This window comes from Leucoraja erinacea, chromosome 6 (genome assembly GCF_028641065.1).
Source record: "Leucoraja erinacea ecotype New England chromosome 6, Leri_hhj_1, whole genome shotgun sequence".
In the NCBI taxonomy this organism is placed as follows: Eukaryota; Metazoa; Chordata; class Chondrichthyes; order Rajiformes; family Rajidae; genus Leucoraja; species Leucoraja erinaceus.
Genome location: NC_073382.1, coordinates 82,698,960 through 82,723,973, shown reverse-complemented (window position 1 = coordinate 82,723,973; position 25,014 = coordinate 82,698,960). Strand labels below are relative to the sequence as shown.

The following is a 25,014-nucleotide window of genomic DNA, read 5'->3' as shown; positions in this document are numbered from 1 at the left end:
TATTCTGGGGGGAGTGCGACTGTTATTCATAGGCCCGGTGGGCAGAGGGCTGTAATTTACCTGGCTGCTGGGGGATATGGGGGGGTGTTGGGGTGAAGGGGTAGGTTGAGATATTTCGGGGGAGGGGAGGGGGGGGGGTTGTTATTCATATGCCGGGAGGGGAGAAGGTTGGGATTTATCCACGGCCCCTGCTCTCCCCCTAGGGCGGTCTGAACTCCATGGCCTACGTGAAGGTTTACGTGGAGGACATCAATGACAACCGGCCCGTGTTCTACCCGCTGCAGTACGCGGCCAGTCTCAGCAGCCAGAGCCGGCCGGGCACCGTGGTGCTCACAGTCCTTGCCTACGACAAGGATGGCGGGAGGAACGGCAAACTGACGTATCGTATCGTCACAGGAAACAAGCTCGCCCTGTTCACCCTCAACAGGGGCACCGGTGAGTCATGGGGTGGTGGGGTCATAAGGTCATTGAGTCACAGGGTCATGGGTTCGTGGGGTCGTAGGGTCATTCAGTCATGGGGTCGTAGGGGCATTCAGCCATGGGGTCGTGGGGTCATGGAGTCACAGGGTCATGGGATCGTAGGGTCATTCAGGCACAGTCATGGGGTCGTGGGGTCATAAGGTCATTGAGTCACAGGGTCATGGGTTCGTGGGGTCGTAGGGTCATTCAGTCATGGGGTCATTCAGTCATGGGGTCATGGAGTCACAGGGTCATGGGTTCGTAGGGTCATTCAATCACAGTTATGGGGTCATAGGGTCAGGGGGTCCTAGGGTCATACAGCGTGGAAACAGGCCCTTCGGCCCATCTTGCCCACGCCGACCAACACATCTCATCTACACTAGTCCCACCTGCCTGCGTTTGGCCCGTACTCCTCTAGACCTGATCTATCCATGGACCTGATTATAGATTGGTGTTGAGACGGCCGGGCAGGTGAGGCAAGGAGTGGGAATAGTTGAGGCAGGTACTACATGGCTCCATGGATGGGATAGGTTTAGAGGGATATGGGCCAAACGTGGACATGTGGGACTGTGTTGATGGGGCATCTTGGTCGGCGTGGACCGAAGGGCCTGTTTCCGTGCTGCATGACTCCATGAACCAGGAGCGGGAGGGTGAGGTTGTTGTAGGAGTGGCCATTGGGCCCATCAGCCTGGTGTTGGTGTCAGGCAGGGTCCCGAGTCCAGCTGCAGAACACACCCCCCCCCCCCCCCCCCCTCCCCTCCGATCCATCAATCCAGGGCTCGCCACGGTGGAGCCCACCACTGATGCCTGGGGCTGAGACTGTGGTGGCCTGAAGGGGCTGAAACTGGAGGTGGCTGAGACTGGAGTTACTGAGACTGGGGCTGAGTGGGGCTGAGACTGGAGTTACTGAGACGGGGACTGGGATTCGGATTGTGCGTGTTGCTGCCTTCATCAGTGTGATCTCAGAGTGATGCTTTCTCGGGAGTCTCCTTGCCGAGAGCATTGTGTTCGCCTGGTAGTTTCCTGCACTGTGAGAATTTCCTGCCTTGTTTCTGGCCTCCCTGGGGCAGCTGTGAGCAGCTCATTGTTTTGCTCTGAGTGCAGGAAAGAGCGCGGTGAACTGTGAGCAAGAAGCTGCCGATAGTCCCTGCCCTTGGAACCTGACCGTGACATTGCTGCTCACCTCCCGACCTCCGCAGATAGAGCCAAGATATTCAGGTGGAATCCTTCGCTCGCAGCTGAGAATCAGTCTCAGAGGATTTCCCCGGCCTCTGCTTCCCACAGACCCAGAACTCACTATCTCCGATGAACTGTGGGATGTGTCGGGAAGTTTAACTCTCGATTCTCCGGGGTCAAGGATGGCCAGAGACAGTGGTCAGCAAGTGAAGGGGAAATCTCAACGCCCAGGGCTCTCCCCCGGCACGAGACCAGCCACTGGGTGAGTCCCTGATGTGCCAGTCCGAGGTGGAGACGCTTGTTGTGTAACTCTACCCATTGACTCAGTCCCACACCGCAGTCTCAGCTGGTGTGTCGGACAATCACAGCTTGTAGAGTCCTTGCTGTAAATATACTTAACTATTGGTCACCTCTCTTCCTCTTCCTCTTCCTGTTCCAGATAAAAGCTTTTAAAAATAATCCAGGAAGTATTAGCTTGCAACCAGATTTAGCCTGAGATCCCTCAACACATCAGCTTGAATGGGCGGTGATTCATTAGCGTAGAGGCCACTCAGCCCTCTCCCTCAATACTGTACCATCAACCAGCGGATCTTCTGATCACTGGCCACGTTCCACTGCACTGCCCAATGGACAGGTCACCACTGGCGTGGGGAGAGGTCACCACTGGTGTGGGGTGGGGTCACCACTGTAGTGGGGTGGGGTCACCACTGGCGTGGGGTGGGGTGGGGAGTGGTCACCACTGGTGTGGGGTGGGGTCACCACTGGTGTGGGGTGGGGTCACCACTGTAGTGGGGTGGGGTCACCACTGGTGTGGGGAGAGGTCACCACTGGTGTGGGGTGAGGTCACCACTGTAGTGGGGTGGGGTCACCACTGGCGTGGGGACCAGGTCACCACTGGTGTGGGGTGGGGTCACCACTGTAGTGGGGACAGGTCACCACTGGTGTGGGGTGGGGTCACCACTGGCGTGGGGACAGGTCACCACTGGTGTGGGGTGGGGTCACCACTGGTCACCACTGGCGTGGGGACAGGTCACCACTGGTGTGGGGTGGGGTCACCACTGGCGTGGGGACAGGTCACCACTGGTGTGGGGTGGGGTCACCACTGTAGTGGGGTGAGGTCACCACTGGCGTGGGGACAGGTCACCACTGGCGTGGGGACAGGTCACCACTGGTGTGGGGACAGGTCACACTGTAGTGGGGTGGGGTCACCACTGTAGTGGGGTGGGGTCACCACTGGTGTGGGGTGGGGTCACCACTGTAGTGGGGTGGGGTCACCACTGTAGTGGGGTGGGGTCACCACTGTAGTGGGGTGGGGGGTCACCACTGGCGTGGGGACAGGTCACCACTGGCGTGGGGACAGGTCACCACTGGTGTGGGGAGAGGTCACCAGTATCCTTGTATGGGGAGGGGTCACTACTGACCTGGGAGGGGCCACCTTTGAAGCCACTCACCTGGTCAAGGTCCTAAAGGGTTGTGTTGCTCGGTCATTGGTCACTAACTGCTCTGGTCTTCGTGTGGCCATTGTCCATGACAGGAGTGATTTCACTTGCATCGTCGCTGCGCTCTGGAGGAGACTCGGTCCAGCGCTTGGTCATCTCTGCCCAGGACACTGGTGGCCTCACCTCTCTGGTCAACGCTGTGGTCAACATCAGCATCGTGTCTGGCTCCATCTCACCGCCCATCTTCGAGCAGGACCAGTACTTCCTGACGGTGGCTGAGGACACGCGTGGCGGCACTCCCATCGGCCGAGTCAGTGCCCTCAATTCCCCAGGTGAGTCCAGAGTCTGTGCCCCCAACTCCCCAGGTGAGTCCAGAGTCTGTGCCCTCAACTCCCCAGGTGAGTCCAGAGTCAGTGCCCCCAACTCCCCAGGTGAGTCCAGAGTCTGTGCCCTGTTCCACAGGTGAGTCCAGAGTCTGTGCCCCCAACTCCCCAGGTGAGTCCAGAGTCTGTGCCCTGCTCCACAGGTGAGTCCAGAGTCAGTGCCCTGCAGGTGAGTCCACAGGTGAGTCCAGAGTCAGTGCCCTGCTCCACAGGTGAGTCCAGAGTCAGTGCCCTGCTCCACAGGTGAGTCGGTGCCCTCAACTCCACAGGTGAGTTCGGAGTCAGCGGGAACTGTAGCACCGTGTTTCACTTCCCAAACCTCTGACAGAAGCCAACACTGTGCATCACATCAGGAAATCAGAAATAGTCACAACTGTGAGAAAGGTTCAGCGGTCGGGCAGCACCTGTGGAGAGAGAGCAGAGTTAGCATCTCGGAAGCTTCATAAACTTACTGTGGAAGCCAGCAAGAACAGGGATAATTGGAAGAGAAGGTTGAAAGGGGAGATGTGCAATGGGGAAGAGGGGGTCACTCGCGGAGACGGGACCCTCACAAACTCAACCTCTCAGTAAACCAGTGTCGAACTTTGACCCCGGTTTTAGGAGGGGTGGAGGTCCCTGGGTGAGGGTGCAGGATTCCCTGGTGATGGAGAGGCTGGGGTTCTGGTGGAGCTGTTGAGGGAGATGATGGACTGGGAGCAAGGAGATAACAGACGTCCACTTCCCTACCTGAAGTCTGAAGAAGGGTCTCGACCCGAAACCTCACCTATCCATGTTCCCCACAGATGCTGCCTGACCAGCTGAGTTACTCCAGCACTCTGTGAAACGTCACCTATCCGTGTTCTCCACAGATGCTGCCTGAATCGCTGAGTCACTCCAGCACTCTGTGAAACGTCACCTATCCATGTTCCCCACAGATGCTGCCTGACCCGCTGAGTTACTCCAGCACTCTGTGAAACGTCACCTATCCGTGTTCCCCACAGATGCTGCCTGACCCGCTGAGTTACTCCAGCACTCTGTGTCTAACTTCTCATTCTGCCACTTCTCATTCTGCCAGATTCTGCCTTAGACTGACTGCCATTTTCTCTCCGGGTTTAGGTCATTCTGACTCCGTCTTCTATACCATACCATCTCGTCTGGTGACCCCAACGGCTACTTTGCCGTTGACCTGGGCACGGGAGTGATTCGGACAAAGGCCCCGCTGGATCACGAGTCTGATGCGGTTGTGACGTTGGACATTCAGGCTCACAGCGGCTCCCCGCCGGCCTATAGCGGCACTAAGGTCAAGATCACCGTCTCTGACATCAATGACAACAAGCCAACGTTCCCAACCTCCTCCGAGTCTATCCTTGTCCCTGAGAACACGCAGCTCGGATCAGTCATCTACTCGGCCAGTGCTGAGGACAAGGACAGTGGGGCCAACGGTCAGGTTCAGTACGACCTCGTGACCGGATCACAACGGACCTTCAGCATTGACCGCACGTCTGGGCAGCTCCGTCTGATTGGGTCTTTGAGCTACGAGACCGCAGCTCGCTACAACTTGGAGATGGTGGCCAAGGACAGCGGAGCTCCTCAGCTCAGCTCAACCTTCACCCTGCTCATTCACGTGCAGGACGAGAGTGACACTGCCCCTATCTTTGACACTTTGACCTACAGGGTAGAGGTCAAGGAAGGGACCCCGGTCAACCGGCGATTCCTCCAGGTGCGGGCTTTAAGCCAGGACACAAAGGGCAGCCACGTCACGTACCACCTGCGGCCCGATGAGGACTCGGCCAGTTTCGGCATCGTTTCTGAGAGCGGATGGCTGTTTGTGAAGAGCGCTCTGGACCGGGAGGACAGAGACCACTTCAGCCTCACGGTGGTGGCGTCCAGCGTCGAGGGGGAGCACACCAAGACCGGGACCGCCATGGTCCGCATCTCCATCACCGACGAGAACGACAACACGCCCACACTGAGCGAGGATCGCTACTTCTTCACCGCGCAGGAGAACGTGCCGGCGGCGGCGTCCACCATCGGCCGTGTCCTGGCAACTGACCGGGATCAGGGTCTGAACAGCAAACTGACCTACAGGCTGCAGCCTCCACACGCCAACTTCCGTATCAACCCACAGACCGGTAGGTGTCACCACGCCCACCGTCACTCCCAACCCCACAGCCTCCCTCCGTCCTGACAGTGGTGGTCACTCCTCACCCGCCACTGGTACTGACACCGATGGTCACGCACGCCCCAACCATGCCCTGCACCGTCAGTCCCACAGCCTCCATCGGCACTGACCTTGGCGCTCTCTCCCAGCCACCCCTGGTGCCGATACTGATGGTCACCCCCCCGACACCAACACCCATATCGTCCGCCCCCCCCCCCCCCCTCGGCACCGTCATCCCCAAAGCCTCCCTCCGCACTGACAGTGACGGTCACTCCCAGGACCCACACTGATGGTCACCCTCCAGCCATGCCAACACGCACGGCCAAACCCCCTGCACCCGCCCACACCGATGGTCACCCCCAGTCACCGGCCGTCCAAACATTGAGCCACACAAACGGCAGAGTAGTGACGGGACAGAGAGTAGAAACGCTGGTGGCCCAGAGCCGTCAAACGCTCATCATACGTTAGCTTAATCATCCCCAGGATCATTCTCATAAACCTTCTCTCTTCCCTCTCCAATCCCTCAGCACATCCCTCCTCCCGCCCAGAAGAGATTCACAGGGCTAATTCTGGGACTTTGTGAAGTTTAGATGTGCATCTTTTTACGTTTAGAAGAATGAGGATCAACATGTCGTTTCTCGAGTGGGGTGGTGGGGTATGTTGACGTGTTTCCGCTGTGGAGGAGTCTGAGGGACATGGTTAGACCAGGGGTGGTCAGCTGTATCAGAGAGAGCAGTGAATGGCGGTGGGACTGCGGAACTGGGATCCGGGGAAAGGACTGGGTGATCGCAACATGGGATTGGGTGATCCCTGGTGAGATGGGATGGGATTGGGTTCTAGACCCTGGGTGTGGGACGGAGGTCCCATTGGGGACCCTGAGTTGAGATCCCATTGGATGTGGCCATTTTACCAGCCGATGACTTTGCCTTCCAATCCTTGGCCAGGTGAGATGAGCTCGGTGGTGACCTTTGACCGAGAGGTCCAGGCCAGTTACCAGCTGACGGTGGAGGTTCAGGATGGAGGTGCTCCACCACGCAGTGTCACCGCCTCTGTGTACGTGATGGTCCTGGATGAGAACGACAACTCTCCCGTCTTCACCAACGTGCCAGCGGGGGAGGAGCTCGTTCTGCAGGTAAAGAAAAGCTTTTCCCTGTACCTCGGTACACGTGACAATAAACAAAGCGGGGACGCCAAGCCAGCTCCTGTCACATTGTTCATCAGTACACTGCAAGATGCCTTTATCTAGCGCCTCGTTCTATGGCTTTGCCCTCATCAACCAAAGAGATACAGTGTGGAAACAGGCCCTTCGGCCCACCGAGTTCGTGGCGACCAGCACTCCCCTCACAATAACACTATCCGACACACACCAGGAACAATTTACATTTATACCAAGCCAATTAACCTACAAACCTGGAGTGTGGGATGAAACCAGAGCTCCCAGAGAAAACCCACGCAGGTCACGGGGAGAACGTACAAACTCCATACAGACAGCACCCTTAGTCGGGTTCGAACCCGGGTCTCTGGCAGCAACTCCACAACCGCGCCACCGCACTGCCCTAGAAACGTCTTCAAGAAACACAATCAGATTTGCGACACAATCTCCCATCTACAAAATCATGCTGACTATCTCTGATCAGCTCCTGTCTATCCAAATGCATAGATGTGACCTTTGGCCAGGTATCACCGTTTCACAAACCCTTCCCTTCAAACAGGACCCTGCAGTGTGGAGATAATAGACAATAGACAATAGGTGCAGGAGGAGGCCATTCGGCCCTTCGAGCCAGCACCGCAATTCAATGTGGTCATGGCTGATCATCCCCAATCAGTACCTCATTCCTGCCTTCTCCCCATATCCCCTGACTCCGCTATCTTTAAGAGCCCTATCTAGCTCTCTCTTGAAAGTATCCAGAGAACCGGCCTCCACCACCCTCTGAGGCAGAGAATTCCTCACACTCACAACTCTCTGGGTGGAAATGTCCACATCGCCGTTCTAAATGGCTTACCCCTTATTCTTAAACTGTGGCCCCTGGTTCTAGACTCCCCCAACATCGGGAACATGTTTCCTGCCTCTAGCATGCCCAAACCCTTAATCATCTTATATGTTTCAATAAGACAATCCCCTCTCATCCTTCTAAACTCCAGAGTATACAAGCCCAGCCGCTCCATTCTCTCAGCATATGACAGTCCCGCCATCCCGGGAATTAAACTGGGTAACCTACGCTGCACTACCTCAATTGTAAGAATGTCGTCCCTCATATTTGGAGACCAAAACTGCACACAATACTCCAGGTGTGGTCTCACTCGGGCTCTGTACAACTGCAGAAGGACCTCTTTGCTCCTATACTCAACTCCTCTCGTTATGAAGGCCAACATGCAATTCGCTTTCTTGAGTGCTTTCTGGATGACAGAGTTTCTGTTTTGCATCTGAGGTTTTGGGGTAAAATGATTGCAGTATTTATGGTTGAGGGGTTTGCAGTGTTTCAGGGAGAGTTGTGGACATGAAGATCATACGAGGAGTTCTATTTTACACTGAGTATCGAGGTAGTGAGTGACGGGATCATTCTGAGTTGGAGAGAGGAGAATTGCCGCTGATATTTTCTAAAGTCACTCACTACATCATTGGCAAAGAAGCAAATCTCCCAATAATCAACAGCTGGCTATTGATAAACACGCCACATGCCAAGATTCCTTCTGCAGCACTTGAAGACCAAATATGTAGCAAAGTCCAGCAGCTTACCACATATTTATTTGGTCATCCAGCCCTTGACCCGAGAATATTTGCAGAAATAAAATATTTCCATCATCTTCCTTAAAAAACAGTGATGTTGCATGGGAACTGAATAGTCTGGATGTGGGGAGAGATAGGTGGCCAAAGAAATGCCATCTGAGATGTGTCCATGTTGATAGAAAGAGTAAGAAGAGGCAATGTAGTTAGAGAGCATCGTTCTAATGCCGTGTTTGTTGCTAGGGACATTCATAACAAGAGGAGTCGAGTATAGGAGCAAAGAGGTCCTTCTGCAGTTGTACAGGGCCCTAGTGAGTAGCCGGTAGGCGGCGCGGCTCTGGTCAGCAGCGGCCTCTGCAGCCTGTCCGCGTTTTTATTATTTTTTTGTCTGTGTTTTTATGTAGTTTTTTTTGTTATTTTAGTGTTTGGGGGGGGGGGGGGTGGGGTGGGAGGGGGGGGGGAAACTTTTTAATCTCTTGCACTGGAAGACCCGACTTTTTCTTGCTCAGGTGTCGTTGAGGCCGCAACGAGGAGCGGTCCAACAGGAAGAAGCCGGGGCAGCGACTACCGTTTCGCAGAGCTGGCCGAGTCCGGAGCGGGTTGGAGGAGTGCTGCTGCGGCCGATGCTGCTGTCCTACCGGAGAGTCGGAGCTGCTGCTGCGGGTCTGTGCACGACGGCGCCGGGAGCCCATGGAAGGAGAAAGTAACTGTTGCAACGGCGACTTCTGCCCAGTTTTCCTTGTTGCCCCCATAATGCGAGCGCAATTCACCGGTGTTTTCGGGTGGCTTCAAGGGCCATCCAACTTTGGTCTTAGTGCAGTGGAGAGATAAGTTTTTTCCTCTTCACAGCTATGTGATGGATGTTTACCTAAAGTAATTAGCTTTTACTATCTGCTCCATTTCGTTTATAGGGGTTCTTGGCATCTTGACTCTTAGCTTGGAATATTTGTGTGCAGTTTTGGTCCCCTTGCGTTTACCTCATCTTTTAAAGAGCTTTTTTTTTAACTATCCTCCTTTTTATATTCTTGGCTAGCTTTAACCCCTCTCATCTTTTTCTCTCCCCGTATTGTCTTTTCAGTTATCTTTTGTTGCTCTTTAAACATTACCCAATCCTCTTGCTTTCCGCTCATCTTTGCTACGTTGTACTTCTTTTTAATTTTTATTCTGTCCCTGACGTCCCTTGACAGCCACGGTCGCCCCTTACTCCCCTTGGAATCTTTCTTCCTCTTTGGAATGAACTGATCCTGCACCTTCTGTATTATTCCCAGTCATACCTGCCATTGTTGTTCCACTGTCATCCCTGCTAGGGTATCTTTCCAGTCAACTTTGGCCAGCTCCTCCCTCATGGCCCCATAGTCCCCTTTATTCAACTGTAACACTGACACCCTCCAATTTACCCTTCATCCTCTCATATTGTAGATTAAACTTGACCATATTATGGTCACCATCTCCTAATGGCTCCTTAAACTCAAGTTCCTTTATCAAATCTGGTTTATTACATAACACTAAATCCAGAATTGCCTTCTCCCTGGTAGGCTCCAATACAAGATGCTCTAAGAATCCATCACAAAGGCACTCTACAAACTCCCTTTCTTAGGGTCCAGTACCAACCTGATTTTCCCAGTCTACCTGCATGTTGAAATCTCCCATAACAACCACATCATAGCCTTTGCTACATGCCGCTTTTAACTCTTGATTCATCTTGCGCCCTTTGTCCAGGCTACTGTTTGGGGGCCTGTAGATTAGTCCCATTAGGGTCTTTTTACCTTACAATTCCTTAGTTCTATCCATACTGGCTCCACATGTCCTGTTTCAATGTCACCCCTGGCAAGGGACTGAATTTCATTCCACACCAACAGAGCTACCCTACCCCCTCTGCCCATCTGTCTGGCTTTTCGATAGGAGGTTTACCCTTGAATATTCAGTTCCCAGCCCCGACCCTCTTGCAGCCATGTCTCTGTAATTCCCACAACATCATAGTTGCCAGTTTCTAACTGAGCCTCAAGCTCGTCCACTTTATTTCTTAGACTTCGTGCATTCATATGGGGTGGGAGATTGCCACCTTCACGTGGTCCGCCCTGTTTCGACAAATGCAATCAACCCGGCATGCACAATCAAATAAGATCAAATAGAACAAGTTGTCCGACAACTATAGGCTGTGCACGCCGTACGCAAGAAGAAGAAGAAGAAGTGCATTGATATACAACACTTTGACCTCCATATTCACCTCCCCCCTCGCACCGCTCACAATTGGCCCTGACCTTACTCTTTTATCCCTTCTCGAACTCTCCTTCCCATTAATTCGAGAATCTTCTGTAACTTTTCCTGTAGTCACTTCCCCTTTCACTCCATCTTTATACTCCCAATTTGTCAATCCCTCCCCCCCCCCCCCCCACTATTTAGTTTAAACCCACACGTGTAGCCCTAGAAAACCTGCCTGCCAGAATGTCAGTCCCCATCCAGTTAAGGTGTAACCTGTCCCTTTTGTACAGGTCACCCCTACCCTAGAAGAGATCCCAGTGGTCTATCAATCTAAATCCTTGCCCCCTGCACCAGCCCCTCAGCCACACATTCAGATCCACTATCTCCCTGTTCCTGTCCTCACTAGCACGAGGTACTGGAAGCAACCCAGAGATAACCACCCTAGAAGTCCGGCATTTCAATCTTCTTCCTAACTCTCTACTCACGTTGGAGAACCACTTTCCTCTTCTTCCCGATATCGTTTGTGCCTACGTGCACAACTACTGCCAGCTGTTCACCTTCCCTCTCAAGGATGTTCTGAATTTGGTTTGTGACATCTTGAACCCTGGCACCAGGGAGGCCACAGACCATCCTCGAGTCTCGCCTGCCACCACAGATTCTCCAACTCCCGGGTTCAATCCCGACTACGGGAGTTGGCTGTACAGAGTTTGTACGGTGGGCGGCGCGACTCACGTCGCAGCGGCCTCTGCAGTCCGTCTGTCTTTTTGTTATTTTTTGTCCCGTTTTAATGTAGTTTTTATTTTTTTTTGATGGGTATGTGTGTGTGTGTGTGTGGGGGGGGCGGGGGGAAACTTTTAAAATGTTTCCCCTGCACGGAGAACCCGACCTTTCCCTGTCGGGTCTCCGTTGTCGTTGGGGCTGCACCGTGGAGCGGCCTCCAGCAGGAACGTCCTGGGGCTCCAGTCACGGAGCTGCGGACCTACTCACCATCACGGAGCTGGCCGAGTCCGGAGCGGGAGGAGCGGCGGTGGCGCGCTGCTGTGACCCGACCCTCGGAGATTCGGAGGCTTACCGCAGGTCTAGTGGACAGTGACACCGGGAGCCCGCGGGTCCCTGCTGGGAGACCACTTTTCGGGGCTTCCGCAACGGCGACTTCTCCCGCCCGAGTAGCGGGGTCGAGGATGACCTGGAGCGGGCCCTTACATCATCGCCCGGCGTGGCTTCAACGGCTGCGGGACTTTGCCAGCGCCCGCCCGGGGTTCCAACAACAAGACCCGGAGCAGGGTCTTGCATCACCCGGCGCGGCGTTAATGGCCGCGGGACAATTGTTATCGCCCGCCAGGGGCTCTGACTTTGACTCTGACATCGCCTTTCATAGCAAGAGGATTTGAGTATAGGAGCAGGGAGGTTCAACTGCAGTTGTATAGGGTCTTGGTGAGACCACACGTGGAGTATTGCGTACAGTTTGGGTCTCCAAATCTGAGGAAGGACATTATTGCCATAGAGGGAGTGCAGAGAAGGTTCACCAGACTGATTCCTGGGATGTCAGGACTGTCTTATGAAGAAAGACTGACCTAGACTTGGTTTTATATCTCTCAAAGAGTTTAGGAGATTGAGAGGGGATGGCTATAGAAACTTACAAAATTCTTAAGGGGTTGGACAGGCTAGATGCAGGAAGATTGTTACCCGATGTTGGGGAAGTCCAGGACAAGGGGTCACAGCTTAAGGATAAGGGGGGGGAAATATTTTAAAACCGACTGTGGTTTCTTGAGGAGAACTTTTTTCACAGCAGAGAGTGGTGAATCTCTGGAACTCTCTGCCACAGAGGGTAGTTGAGGCCAGTTCATTGGCTTATTTAAGAGGGAGTTAGATGTGGCCCTTGCAGCTAAGGGGATCAGAGGGTATGGAGAGAAGGCAGGTACGGGATACTGAGTTGGATGATCAGCCATGATCATATTAAATGGCGGTGCAGGCTCGAAGGGCCGAATGGCCTACTACTCCTGCACCTAATTTCTATGTTTCTATGTTTCTATGTTTCTATCGGGGGGAGAGGTATGTTTTTTTTGCCTTCCATCACAGCGAGGTGTAAATTGTGTTGTGTCTTGGGTCTTTTTTTTCTTGTATGTATGACTGCAGAAACAACATTTCACTTGAGCCTCTATGAGGTTCAAGTGACAAATAAATTGTATTGTATTGTATTGTATTCTCCCCGTGACCTGCATGCGGTTTCTCCGAGATCTTCAGTCTCCAAAGACGTGCAGGTTTGTAGGTTAATTGGCTATGGTAAAATTATAAATTCTCCCTAGTATGTAGGATAGTGCTGGTGTGCTGGGATCGCTGGTCAGCATAGACCCGGGGGGGCGAAGGGCCTGTCTCCACGCTATATCTCTAAACTAAATTAAACTAAACTATTTCAGAGTTACCGTACTGTGGTTTCTTTCAGAACCAGACTGATTTTTCCAGCATCGAAGTGTTTCATGTCACTGTTGCCAACACACTTTTTATTGCAGAGTTATTGAATTAATTAATTGTAAATTCCCCAGGTGCTGAAGAGGGATTTGAACTCTTACATCCAGTTCATTAATCCGGGCCCTGGATTTCTGGTCTGGGCCTGTGCCATCAGTTCCTCTGCTATCTTTCCCCTAAGTTGTTCCAACATCTGTGGATGCTTTCCAAGCCAGGCTTCACTTTGATCTCCATGCCTGCTTTCCCTGGTAAACATTGAGGTTGGAGTCATTGTTTGAATTGGTGTTTTGTGTGAAGCCAAGGCATGTTGACACAAAGACAGCCTCGAGTTGTTGACGGAATCTCCGGGCTGGCTGACCTCTTCCTCACCTCATCTTTTTTGCAGATTTTTGAAGGAAACTTATCTGGAAATCTAGTGACTACCCTACAGGCCAAGGATGCGGACGAGGGGGAAAACGGGACAGTGGTCTTCTCCCTCTCAGGTAGGATTCACTGGATGGAAATGTGAGAGAATCAGCAACAATCTGTGGAATTCCCTGCCTCGGAGGGCGGTGGTGGCCGGTTCTCTGGATACTGTCATACTGGATATTCTTAAAAATAGCGGAGGCAGGGGATATGGGGAGAAGGCAAGAACTGGGTACGGGATTGTGGATGATCAGCCATGATCACATTGAATGGTGGTGCTGGCTCGAAGGGCCGAATGGCCTACTCCTGCACCTATTGTCTATTGGCTACTGTCTAACCCTCGCCACCATTCAGTAACGCTAGCACCCACGTGATGTGACGTAAACCTCCATCTGCTCTCCTCTACTTCCCTGTCAGTCTCCATCTTGTGTTGATTCAACCACTCCACTTGTTGTGCCGAATATTCCAAGATTTGGAAGAAAATCCTCCTCATCTCTCCCTGACATTCCCTAGTTCTGCAAACTCTCGATTCATGCAAACTCATCACACCATTCACCCTCTCCACCTCCCTCAGAATCTTGGTCCCTTCAATGAGGATGCCTGTCGTGCTTCGGGAACATTGAACACAGAACAGCACAGCACAGGAACAGGCCCTTCGGCCCACAATGTCCATGCTGAACACAATGCCAATTTAACTGATCTCCTCTACCTGCACGTGATCCATAATCCTCCATTCCCCGCATATTCATGTCTCTGTCTAAAGGCCTCGTGAATGTCACTATCATGTCTGCCTCCACCACCTCTGGCAGCGCGTTCCAGGCACCCACCACTCTTTGGGTAAAAGACTTGCCCCGCACGTCTTGTGTGAATGGGTCAACTGGACTTGTATTCACAGGAATTTAGAAGGATGACAGGCAAATCTTATAGAAACATATTATATTCTTAAAGGATTGAACAGGCAAGATGCAGGAAAATTGTTCCCAATGTTGGGGAAGTCCAGAACCAGGGGTCACAGTTTAAGAATAAGGGGCCGGCCATTTAGGACCGAGATGAGGAAAAATATTTTCACCCAGAGAGTTGTGAATCTGTGGAATTCTCTGCCAGTGGAGGCCAATTCACTGGATGTTTTCAAGAGAGAGTTGGATAGAGCTCTTAGGGCTAACGGAGTCAGGGGATATGGGGATAAAGCAGGAATGGGGAACTGATTCTGGATGATCCGCCATGATCATATTGAATGGCGGTGCTGGCTCAAAGTAGATGCTGGCTCACCTACTCCACCTATTTGTCTATGTTTCTCTGTTCTATGTTTCTGTGATGGATTACCTGGGTCGGATGGTGAGTTATCCAGGCGTGGTGATGGGTTATCGAGGCCTGGTCTTGCATCACCTGACATCTGACCCGTCTCTGTCCCTGTCTCCTGCTGCAGGATCCTGGGCCCAGCAGTTCTCTCTCCAGCCGGTGACTGGTGAACTGCGATCAGCCACCATTCTGCGGCAGCGCGACCGGCACGAGTACGAGTTACTGGTCCTGGCTCATGACCGTGGGCACCCTCCACAGACCACCGCCCTCACCGTGCGTGTCCAGGTAATACCACCTCACCATCTGTGCCCAGGTAACGCCCCCTAACTGTGCGTGTCCAGGCTCGTGACCGGTCCAGGTAATGCCGGGCTAGTGTTGTCCGGCATCTTTTCATGCCATCTTTCGGCCATCCTTAACTACTTTTTCAGATCTCTCCTCTCTGAACCTCAGAGGACTGACCTACAATAGAACAGCATAGGAACGGGCCCTTTGGCCCACCGTGTCCGTGCTAACTTCCTCTGCCTGCACGTGATCCACATCCCTCCATTCCCCGCATACCCACGTGCCTGTCTAAGAGCCTCTTAAACACCACTGTTGTATCTGCCTCCACCCCCACCCCTGGCAGCGCGTTCCAGGCACCCACCACCCTCTGTGTAAAACATTTGCACATCCTCTATAAACATTCCCCTTTCACCCTAAAGCTGTGCAATCCAGTCTTTGATATCTCCGCCCAGGAAAGATGATTAAGTCTCTACCCCATCCACGCCTCTAATAATGTTATATATTTCTCTCAGGTCTTCCCTCAAACTCCAACACTCCAGAGAAAACAATTAAATTTGTCCAACCAGTCCTTGCAGCATTCTGGTTAACACTTTCCGTGCTTCCTGTAATGGAGGCGACCAGAACTACATGTGTCCTGACCAGAGTCTTATAGAGCAGCATCATGACTTCCTGACTCTTATGCTCAACGTCCTAAACAACAAACGCAAACACACCGTACCGCTCGATCTACATGTGTTGTCACCGTCAGGGAGCTGTGGACTTGGACCCCAAGATCTCTAATCCTTCCATATGCTGTAGAACCAAACACCTTCAGCTGACATCCACTCTCACCGAGTGCAACAAATCACACTTGCTCAGCTTAAACTCCATCTGCCATTTCTCTGCCCATTTCTGGAGCTGATCATATCCCATTGTATACTTTGGAAGGTAGACACAAATTGCTGGAGTAACTCAGCGGCACATCTCTGGAGAGAAGGAATGGGTGACGTTTTGGGTCGACACCCTTCTTCAGGGTATCCCACATCCATTGTATACTTTGACAGTCTTCTTCCTTGACCGGGACCCTAGCAATCTTGGTATCATCAATGAGGATGTTGCCAGGACTTGAGGGCCCGAACTATCGGGAGGTTGAGCAGGCTTTATATTTTGGAGCACAGGAGGGTGAGGGGTGATCTTAACGAGGTGCATCAGATTATGACAGGGTAAATGCAGAATCTTTTACCCAGAGTAGGGGAATCGAGGACCAGAGGACATAGGTATAAGGTGAGGGGGTAAAGATTTAATAGGAACCTGAGGGACAATATAACGTTAGAAAACATTTGAACAGGTACATAGATGAGGCCAATTCTGGAGTATAGTGTACAATTTTGGTCGCCTAATTATAGGAAGGATGTCAACAAAATAGAGAGAGTACAGAGGAGATTTACTAGAATGTTGCCTGGGTTTCAGCAACTAAGTTACAGAGAAAGGTTGAACAAGTTAGGTCTTTATTCTCTGGAGCGCAGAAGGTTAAGGGGGGACTTGATAGAGGTCTTTAAAATGATGAGAGGGATAGACAGAGTTGACATGGATAAGCTTTTCCCACTGAGAGTAGGGAAGATTCAAACAAGAGGACATGACTTGAGAATTAAGGGACAGAAGTTTAGGGGTAACATGAGGAGGAACTTCTTTACTCAGAGAGTGGTAGCTGTGTGGAATGAGCTTCCAGTGAAGGTGGTGGAGGCAGGTTCGATTTTATCATTTAAAAATAAATTGGATAGTTATATGGACGGGAAAGGAATGGAGGGTTATGGTCTGAGTGCAGGTAGATGGGACTAGGGGAGAATACGTGTTCGGCACGGACTAGAAGGGCCGAGATGGCCTGTTTCCGTGCTGTAATTGTTATATGGTTATTTGGTTATATAGATAGGATCGCTTTGTAGGGATAATGGGCCAAACACAACTAGTGTAGATGGGGCATGTTGATCGGTGTGAGCAAGTGGAGCTGAAATGCCTGTTTCCACACTGTATGATTCTATCTGCAAACTTACACACCAACCCGTCTATACGTCCATCGTTGTGATATATATCACAAACAGCAGCGGTCCCAGCACAGATCCCTGCAGAAATCCACTGGTCACACACCTCCAGCCTGAATATTGTCCTTCCATCTCTGCCTTCTATCAGTAAGGCCGTTCTGAATCCATAAGATGAAGTCACTGTTAATCCTGTGCATCTTAATCTTCTGGGTCAGCCTAACATGGGGACTTTATTTATAACGTAGACCACATCCACCGCCCACCCTCATCGATCACCCTCTGTCACCGTGACCAAGTTAGAGAGACATGACCTGCCGTGGACAAAGCCATGTTGACTGGCTGTAATTAACCCATTCTCTTCCAAATGGGAGTGAATCCTCCCCCGAACAATCCTCTCTAGTAGTTTCTCAACCACTGACATGAGACTCGCTGGTCTATAATTCCCCCGGATTCTCTCGACTTCCCTTCTTAAACCAAGGAACAACATTAGCTGCTGGACGTGCTCTGCTCCATGCCCTACAGTCCCTGCTCCATGGACACCTTGCCTGTGGGTGGAGAAGATATGCTCCATTTATTTTCCGGATGAAAGGCTCACTTTGCTTTGTTAACCAGGGTTTTCTTTGCTTCTCAGCCTCACGCAGACATGAAAACTATTTTGCTCCCAACTATCATCTGTTGTTCTGTGTGGAAAGCTCCCCTGCTCGACTTGTACAGTCACTCCCCCCCCCCACCCCCCCCGTCTGAGTCCTGAACTTCAGCTGACATCTGATCCTTCTGCAAGACTACCTTGAAGCTCAGCGCTCTGTGGTCACTGTTCCCAAGGGCTTCCACCAGGAACAAACACTTCCAATAGCCTCCCACCTCACTCCGTGAAGCTCTGCTCCGTCCCCAGTAAAACTTGACTAACTGCCTTTAAAATCCTTCCTGGACACCCCATCACAGGGCCCCTTACACGAAGGAAATCCCAGTCAACACTGGCAACGTTAAACCACTCACGGCTACAACCTCTGCTCGTTGTCGACATGCTTCCCCAGCCCAACCCCCGCTGACTGTTTGACTGATGTCCATGCCATCGAAGTGATTGGCCTGTTCTTACGGTAGACAAAAAGGCTGGAGGAACTCAGCGGATGAGGCAGCACCTATGGAAAGAAAGAAGAGGTGTTCTTGCCCACAGTTTTACCCACAGCCTCAGTGGTCGATCTCGCTGGAACATTGCTCTGGCAACGAAGGGGGGAGGGGGGGAATGGGGGGAATGGGGGAGGGGGGGAATGGGGGAATGGGGGGAAATGGAGTGAAATGGGGGGGGGGGGGGGGGAAACGGGGGAGGGGGGGATGGGGGTGAAAGGGGGAGAGTGAAATGGGGAATGGGGGGGGTGGGGGAGGGGATGATTGGTGAATTTGGAAGGGGGAGGTTGGGGAGGGTGATGAGAAGGTGGAGAGGGAAGGGACTGGGTGGGGGGGGGGGGAATGGAAAGGAAGGGTGTGTGTTGAGAGAACCTGGGCAGGTCATTGGGGGGGATATAGTGGGGAGGGGGGGAGGCCAGTGGCGGGGGGGAGGGGGAAGTTAAATTGACTTGCCGATCGTTCCAAGGTTAAATAGGCTTTGTTTAACCCATTGTTCCCAGTATTTAACGTTTAACCCTTTAATTCTTTGTGTAACGCTCTCTTTAACCCTGTGTTCCACCCTTGCTTTAACCCTGTTGAACCCTCCAGGTGCTGGCCTCCCCAGGTAAAGTGCCACAGCTGGACAGCAGTTCCATCACCTTCTGGTCCACCGAGGGAACGGCCCCCGGTTCGGTCATCGGGTCAGTGGCCTCGGGCCAGCGGTCATCAGCTGCGGACGGAGAGGTGACGTACACGGTGGTGGGGGGCACGGATCGAGACGGCCGCTTCCTGGTGGACAGGCTGGGGGGGGAGGTGTATGTGGCCCAACAACTGGACTATGAGTCTGGGTCCCACTACCAGCTGGAGGTGGCCGTGGACAGTGTCCGCAGCGGCCTGCCACACCGCTCCATCATCCTGCTGGACATCAACATCCAGGACTCCAACGAGCACCCACCCCTCTTCCCCGAAGACCCCATCACCATCGTCATCAATGAGAACGTGCCAACCGGATCCTCCATCTACAGCTTCCATGCCCTGGACCAGGATGGGAGTGGTCCCAACAGTGAGGTGCGTTACACCTTGCTGACCCAATCTCCCCCAGACCCCCAGCTCCAGCTCCACCCCGTCACTGGGGTGCTGGCTGCGGCCGACACCATTGACCGGGAGACCACTGCCACGTTGCTGTTGGTGGTGCAGGCTACCGACCAGGCCCTCAACGCCAGCCAGCGCAAGTCATCGGCGGCCACTGTCCGCGTCTTTGTGACCGACGAGAACGACAACAGCCCCCAGTTCCTGTCGCCGCCCACGGTCAGCGTCCTGGAGAACCAGCCGGCGGGATCGGTCATCGGTCATCTGGTCGCTCAGGACGCCGACCTGGGAGAGAACGGCCGGGTCACCTACCGCATCACGTCCGGTCGCGGACACTCACACTTCCACCTCAACCCAGACACAGGTGAGGAAGCGCCTAGATCAGGTATCTTTTTCATCCCGTCCACTCCAGCCTCTGCTGCGGCCACGGCTACCCGTGACAGACAGAAACCACTCGGACGTAGATGTAGAGGGTTGAGGCGCACGTTAGCAAACGGCATTAAAAATGGTGCAGTTGTGCACTGTGAGGAAGGCCAGCAAACTACAGAGAGCGATATCGGTCAGAGCAATGGCAGAGAAGGACACAGAGTGCTGGAGTAACTGAACGGGTCAGGCAGCATCTGTGGAGAACATGGATAGGTGACTTTTCAGAGTGCTGGAGTAACTCAGCGGGTCAGGCAGCATCTGTGGGGAACATGGAGAGGTGACTTTTCACAGAGTGCTGGAGTAACTCAGCGGGTCAGGCAGCATCTGTGGGGAACATGGGTAGGTGATGTTTCTTCTTCAAAGAAATGCCAAATGGAGTTTAATAGACTTTTATTGTCATTGAAACAGCTTGGTTTGAACGAAATTGCATTTTCTACATAAGGTGAGGTTGGACAAACTTGGATTGTTTTCTCTTGAACGTCGGAGGTTGAGTGGAGACCTGATAGAAGTTTATAAATTGATGGGAAGCACAGATAAGGTCGACAGTCACAACCTTCTCTCCAAGGTGGAACTGTCAAAGACTAGCGGGCAGAGGTTTATGTACAGAGGGGAAAATGGAAAAGGGATTGACAAGACATATTTTTACACAGAGGGTGGTGGGTGCCTGGAACGTGCTGCCGGGGTTGGTGGTGGGTTAGGATTAGGGTTAGCGCAAGGCAGATACGATAGTGGGATGTGGATCGTGTGCAGGCTGTGGAGATTTGTTTACAATGGCAGTATTGTCAACACAGACACAGTGGGCCGAAGGGCCTGTTCCTGTACTGTACTGTCCAGTGTTCTATGATTACCCCAACATCTCACCGTCTGTCTTGCCCCCTTCCCCTGACCTGTCCAGTGAGTCGGGCAATGCCCCATCCATCATGGGTCAGTACTGACTGCTGGGTATGTTTGGTTCCAGGGGCGCTGACCACCCTTGACATTCTGGATTGTGAGGAGCAGAACCAGTTCAATCTCACTGTGGAGGTGTCTGATCACGGAGTGCCCAGCCGCAAAACCAGCCAGTCTCTGCAGGTCCAGGTCATCGATGTCAACGACCAGATCCCCACCTTTGACCAGACAACATACGACGTGGGGGTCACGGAGAACCAGTCCCCGGGCAGTCCTGTTCTTCAGCTGCAAGCGATCGACAGAGATGAAGGTAACACCTCACAACACAGAGGCTACTGGCCCAGTGACAATGCTCCCTGGTAACACAGAGGCCACTGGCCCAGTGACAACGCTCCCTGGTAACCCAGAACCACTGGCCCAGTGACAACGCTCCCTGGTAACACAGAGGCTACTGGCCCAGTGACAACGCTCCCTCACAACACAGAGGCCACTGGCCCAGTGACAGCGCTCCCCTCACAACACAGAGGCACTGGCCCAGTGACAACGCTCCCTCACAACACAGAGGCCACTGGCCCAGTGACAACGCTCCCTCACAACACAGAGGCCACTGGCCCAGTGACAACGCTCCCTCACAACACAGAAGCAACTGGCCCAGTGACAACGCTCCCTCACAACACAGAGGCCACTGCTCCCTCACAACACCCACTGGCCCAACGCTCCTCACAACACAGAGCTACTGGCCCACAACGCACCCCAGTGACAGCGCCCCTGGTAACACAGCGCTCCCTGGTAACCACTGGCCCAGTGACAACGCCCCCTCACAACACAGAGGCCACTGGCCCAGTGACAGCACTCCCTGGTAACAGCAAAGCTGCTGACTCACAGTGCGAACACACTGCTTAACACACTCCTTAACTACACTGACCACTCTGTAATAGTCACAGTGGCGCAGCAATAGAGTTGCTGCCTTACAGCGTTTGCAGCGCCGGAGACCCGGGTTCGATCCCGACTACGGGTGCTGCCTGTACGGAGTTTGCACGTTCTCCCCGTGACCGCGAGGGCTTCCTCCCACACTACAAAGACGTCCAGGTTTGTAGGTTAATTGGCTTGGTATAAATGTATAAATTGTCCCGAGTGTGTGTCGGATAGTGTTAGTGTGCGGGAATCACTGGACAGTGCGGACTCGGTGGGCCGAAGGGCCTGTTTCCGTGCTGTAACTGACCACTGTACTTCCCTGGGTGGTGGCGACATTTGCCTGTCGGGCCGGACAGACCGGTATTCTCAGGGTCAGGGAATTACATTCCAGTGATTTTAAAGATTTCATCCAAGTTCTCCGGTTTGGAGAGAGAGCGCCGTGTCGAGGCCTGGACTTCCTAGTGCCTGGTGGCTTCAGGGAGGTCCGGCCTTCAGCAGTCATTCCTGCTGCTCACTCCAGGCCACGCTGACCCTTACCCCTGCGCATCAGGTCAGAGGTCACAAGCGGTGGGTAATAAATGCTGGCACATGCGCGACTGAATAAAGTGGCGTGTTCCGCGTGATGCAGCACATGGATCGCATGCTGTTCACGTGTGCGGTGATGGGACCTGGGCTGAGTCCACACCTGTCATCTGTGTTAAGGTTCCAACGGGCTGGTCACGTATGGGGCCGTGCAGGACGACAGCTTCTCCATTGACCCGGTGTCGGGGATGATCAGCAGCAGAGGTGCCCTGGACAGAGAGCTGCAGTCCATCCACCTGCTCACAGGTAGGACCTCCGCACACCTGTGCATCACCGTGCATCATCCCTGGTCAGGCAGCTCGCAGCCCCCTCTCCCCCTCCCACTCTCCTCTCTCTTTCTCCTCCCCCCTCACTCGCTCTCTCTCTTCTTCTCTGCCACTCTCTCTCCCCCTTCCCCATCTCTCTATCTCCTCATTCCATCTTTCTTTCTACTCTGTTTCTCTCCCTCTACCCTTTCTCAATCTCTCTCCCCTTCTCCCACCTTTTCTCTCTCCCTCCTTTCTCCCCTCCCCCTCTCATTACCACCTTTCCTGCTGTCACTTTACCTTCCCCTTCCCCATCCTTTCACCCTCATTAACCCTCTACCATTTTCTCTCTTTCTCTTCCATCTTTCCTTCTCCCTCTCCCTCTCCCTCTCCCTCTCCATTTCCCTCTCCCTCTCTCTCTCTCTTCCTCTCTCTTTCTCTCCCTCTCTCTGACTCGCTCACCCGCTCCTCCAGCTTCTTGTCGACACCTTTATTTTACAGTTTACGCTCAAGACGGTGGAATTCCCCCTAACGTTGCCACGGCGACAGTTTGCATCAGGATCGAGGATGAGAATGACAATGTGCCGCAGTTTGACAAGGAGGTTTATCAACTCCAGGTCCCAGAAAACCAGCCTCGGGTGATCCTGTTCACAGTCAAGGCCACGGACAAAGATTCCGGTGAAAATGGCCGTGTGGAATATGGGATCGTTGGTGAGCAAATGTGACAGAGTCAGCGTGGTGTGTGTGTGTGTACACGATAACGTGTGGACTGTATGTACAGGATAACGTGTGTGTGTGTACAGGATAACGTGTGTGTGTGTGTACACGATAACGTGTGGACTGTATGTACAGGGTAACGTGTGTGTGTGTGTACACGATAACGGGTGGACTGTGTGTACAGGATAACGTGTGTGTGTGTGTACAAGATAACGTGTGTGTGTACAGGATAACGTGTGTGTGCGTGTACAGGATAACGTGTGTGTGTACAGGATAACGTGTGTGTGTATGTGTACAGGATAACGTGTGTGTATGTACAGGATAACGTGAGGACCGTGCACAGGATAACATGTGTGTGTGTGTACAGGATAATGTGTGGACTGTGTGTACAGGATAACGTGTGTGTGTGTGTACAGGATAACGTGTGTGTGCGTGTACAAGATAACGTGTGTGTGCGTGTACAGGATAACGTGTGTGTACAGGATAACGTGTGTGTATGTACACGATAACGTGTTAGTGTACAGGATAACGTGTGCGTGTGTACAGGATAACATGTGGTGTGTGTACAGGATAACGTGAGGTGTGTGTACAGGATAACGTGTGTGTGTGTGTACAGGATAACGCGTGTGTGTGCGTGTGTGTACAGGATAACGTGTGTGTGTGTGTACAGGATAACGTGTGTGTGTGTGTGCACAGGATAACGTGTGTGTACAGGATAACGTGTGTGTGTGTGTACAGGATAACGTGTGTGTGCGTGTACAAGATAATGTGTGTGCGTGTACAGGATAATGTGTGTGTGTGTACACGATAACGTGTTAGTGTACAGGATAACGTGTGTGTGTGTGTGTGTGTACAGGATAACGTGTGTGTGTGTACAGGATAATGTGAGGACCATGTGTACAGGATAACTTGAGGACTGTGTACAGGATAATGTGTGGACAGAGTCCAGCATGGCGTGTGGGTGTACAGGACGTGTGGGTGTGGGTTGTATGTGTGGGCTGTGTGTGGGTTGTATGTGCTAATTTATTTGTTTATTGTCACGTGTACCCAGGAACAGTGAAAAGCTTTTTGTTGCGTGCTGTCTAGTCAGTCAAAAGACTATACATGATTATAATCAATATTTATAAGAACTTGAAGCTTTCAACCATCTAGACTTTGGTGCCATCAATGTAGACCACGGTGTGTGTGCATATCATGACCACAGTGTGTATAGACCACGGTGTGTGTGTACCACGGTGTGTGTGACCACTTCACTTCCTGATGTCGATCTCCATCTCCTTTGTCTTGCTGACATTGAAAGATAGTTAGATTACAGAATCAATGGATATGGGGAGAAAGCAGGAACGAAGTACTGATTCTGGGTGATCAGCCATGATCACTTTGAATGGTGGTGCTGGCTTCAATGGCCGAATGACGAACTCCTGCACCTATTTTCTATGTTTCTATGTCGTAAGGTCATAACCATATAACCATATAACCATATAACCATATAACTATTACAGCACGGAAACAGGCCATCTCGGCCCTACAAGTCCGTGCCGACACAACTTTTTTTCCCTTAGTCCCATCTGCCTGCGCTCATACCATAACCCTCCATTCCCTTCTCATCCATATGCCTATCCAATTTATTTTTAAATTATACCAACGAACCTGCCTCCACCACTTCCAATGGAAGCTCATTCCACACCGCTACCACTCTCTGAGTAAGGAGGTTCCCCCTCATGTTACCCCTAAATCATAAGGTCATAGGTGATAGGAGTAGAATTAGGCCATTTGGCCCATCGAGTCCACTCCACCATTCAATCATGGGTCTCTCTCCTCCTAACCCCATTCTCCTGCCTTATCCCCATAACCTCTGACACCCATAAAAATCAAGAATTTATCTATCTCTGCCTTAATATTATCCATTGACTTGGCCTCCACAGCCGTCTGTGGCAAAGAATTCCACAGATTCACCACCGTCTGAAGAAATTTCACCTCATCCCCTTCCTAAGCTGGTTGGCTTGGCACCGGGTCACGATTTTCTCAAGCCCCTCCCTGTACACCGTCGTTAC

The 25,014-nt window shown here is 52.4% G+C and overlaps 1 protein-coding gene across 1 annotated transcript in view; it reads left to right on the top strand.

The window, feature by feature from the left end:
* LOC129698353 (protocadherin-16-like) overlaps window positions 1-25,014 on the top strand; it is a 139,894-nt gene that overhangs the window by 95,015 nt on the left and 19,865 nt on the right. Inside the window, 11 exon segments of the mRNA XM_055637449.1 lie at window positions 204-435; window positions 3,170-3,406; window positions 4,553-4,578; window positions 4,581-5,568; window positions 6,542-6,729; window positions 13,376-13,472; window positions 14,822-14,979; window positions 18,708-19,551; window positions 20,572-20,811; window positions 22,119-22,244; window positions 22,745-22,954. Of these exon segments, the coding sequence (XP_055493424.1) occupies window positions 204-435; window positions 3,170-3,406; window positions 4,553-4,578; window positions 4,581-5,568; window positions 6,542-6,729; window positions 13,376-13,472; window positions 14,822-14,979; window positions 18,708-19,551; window positions 20,572-20,811; window positions 22,119-22,244; window positions 22,745-22,954 (3,346 nt within the window).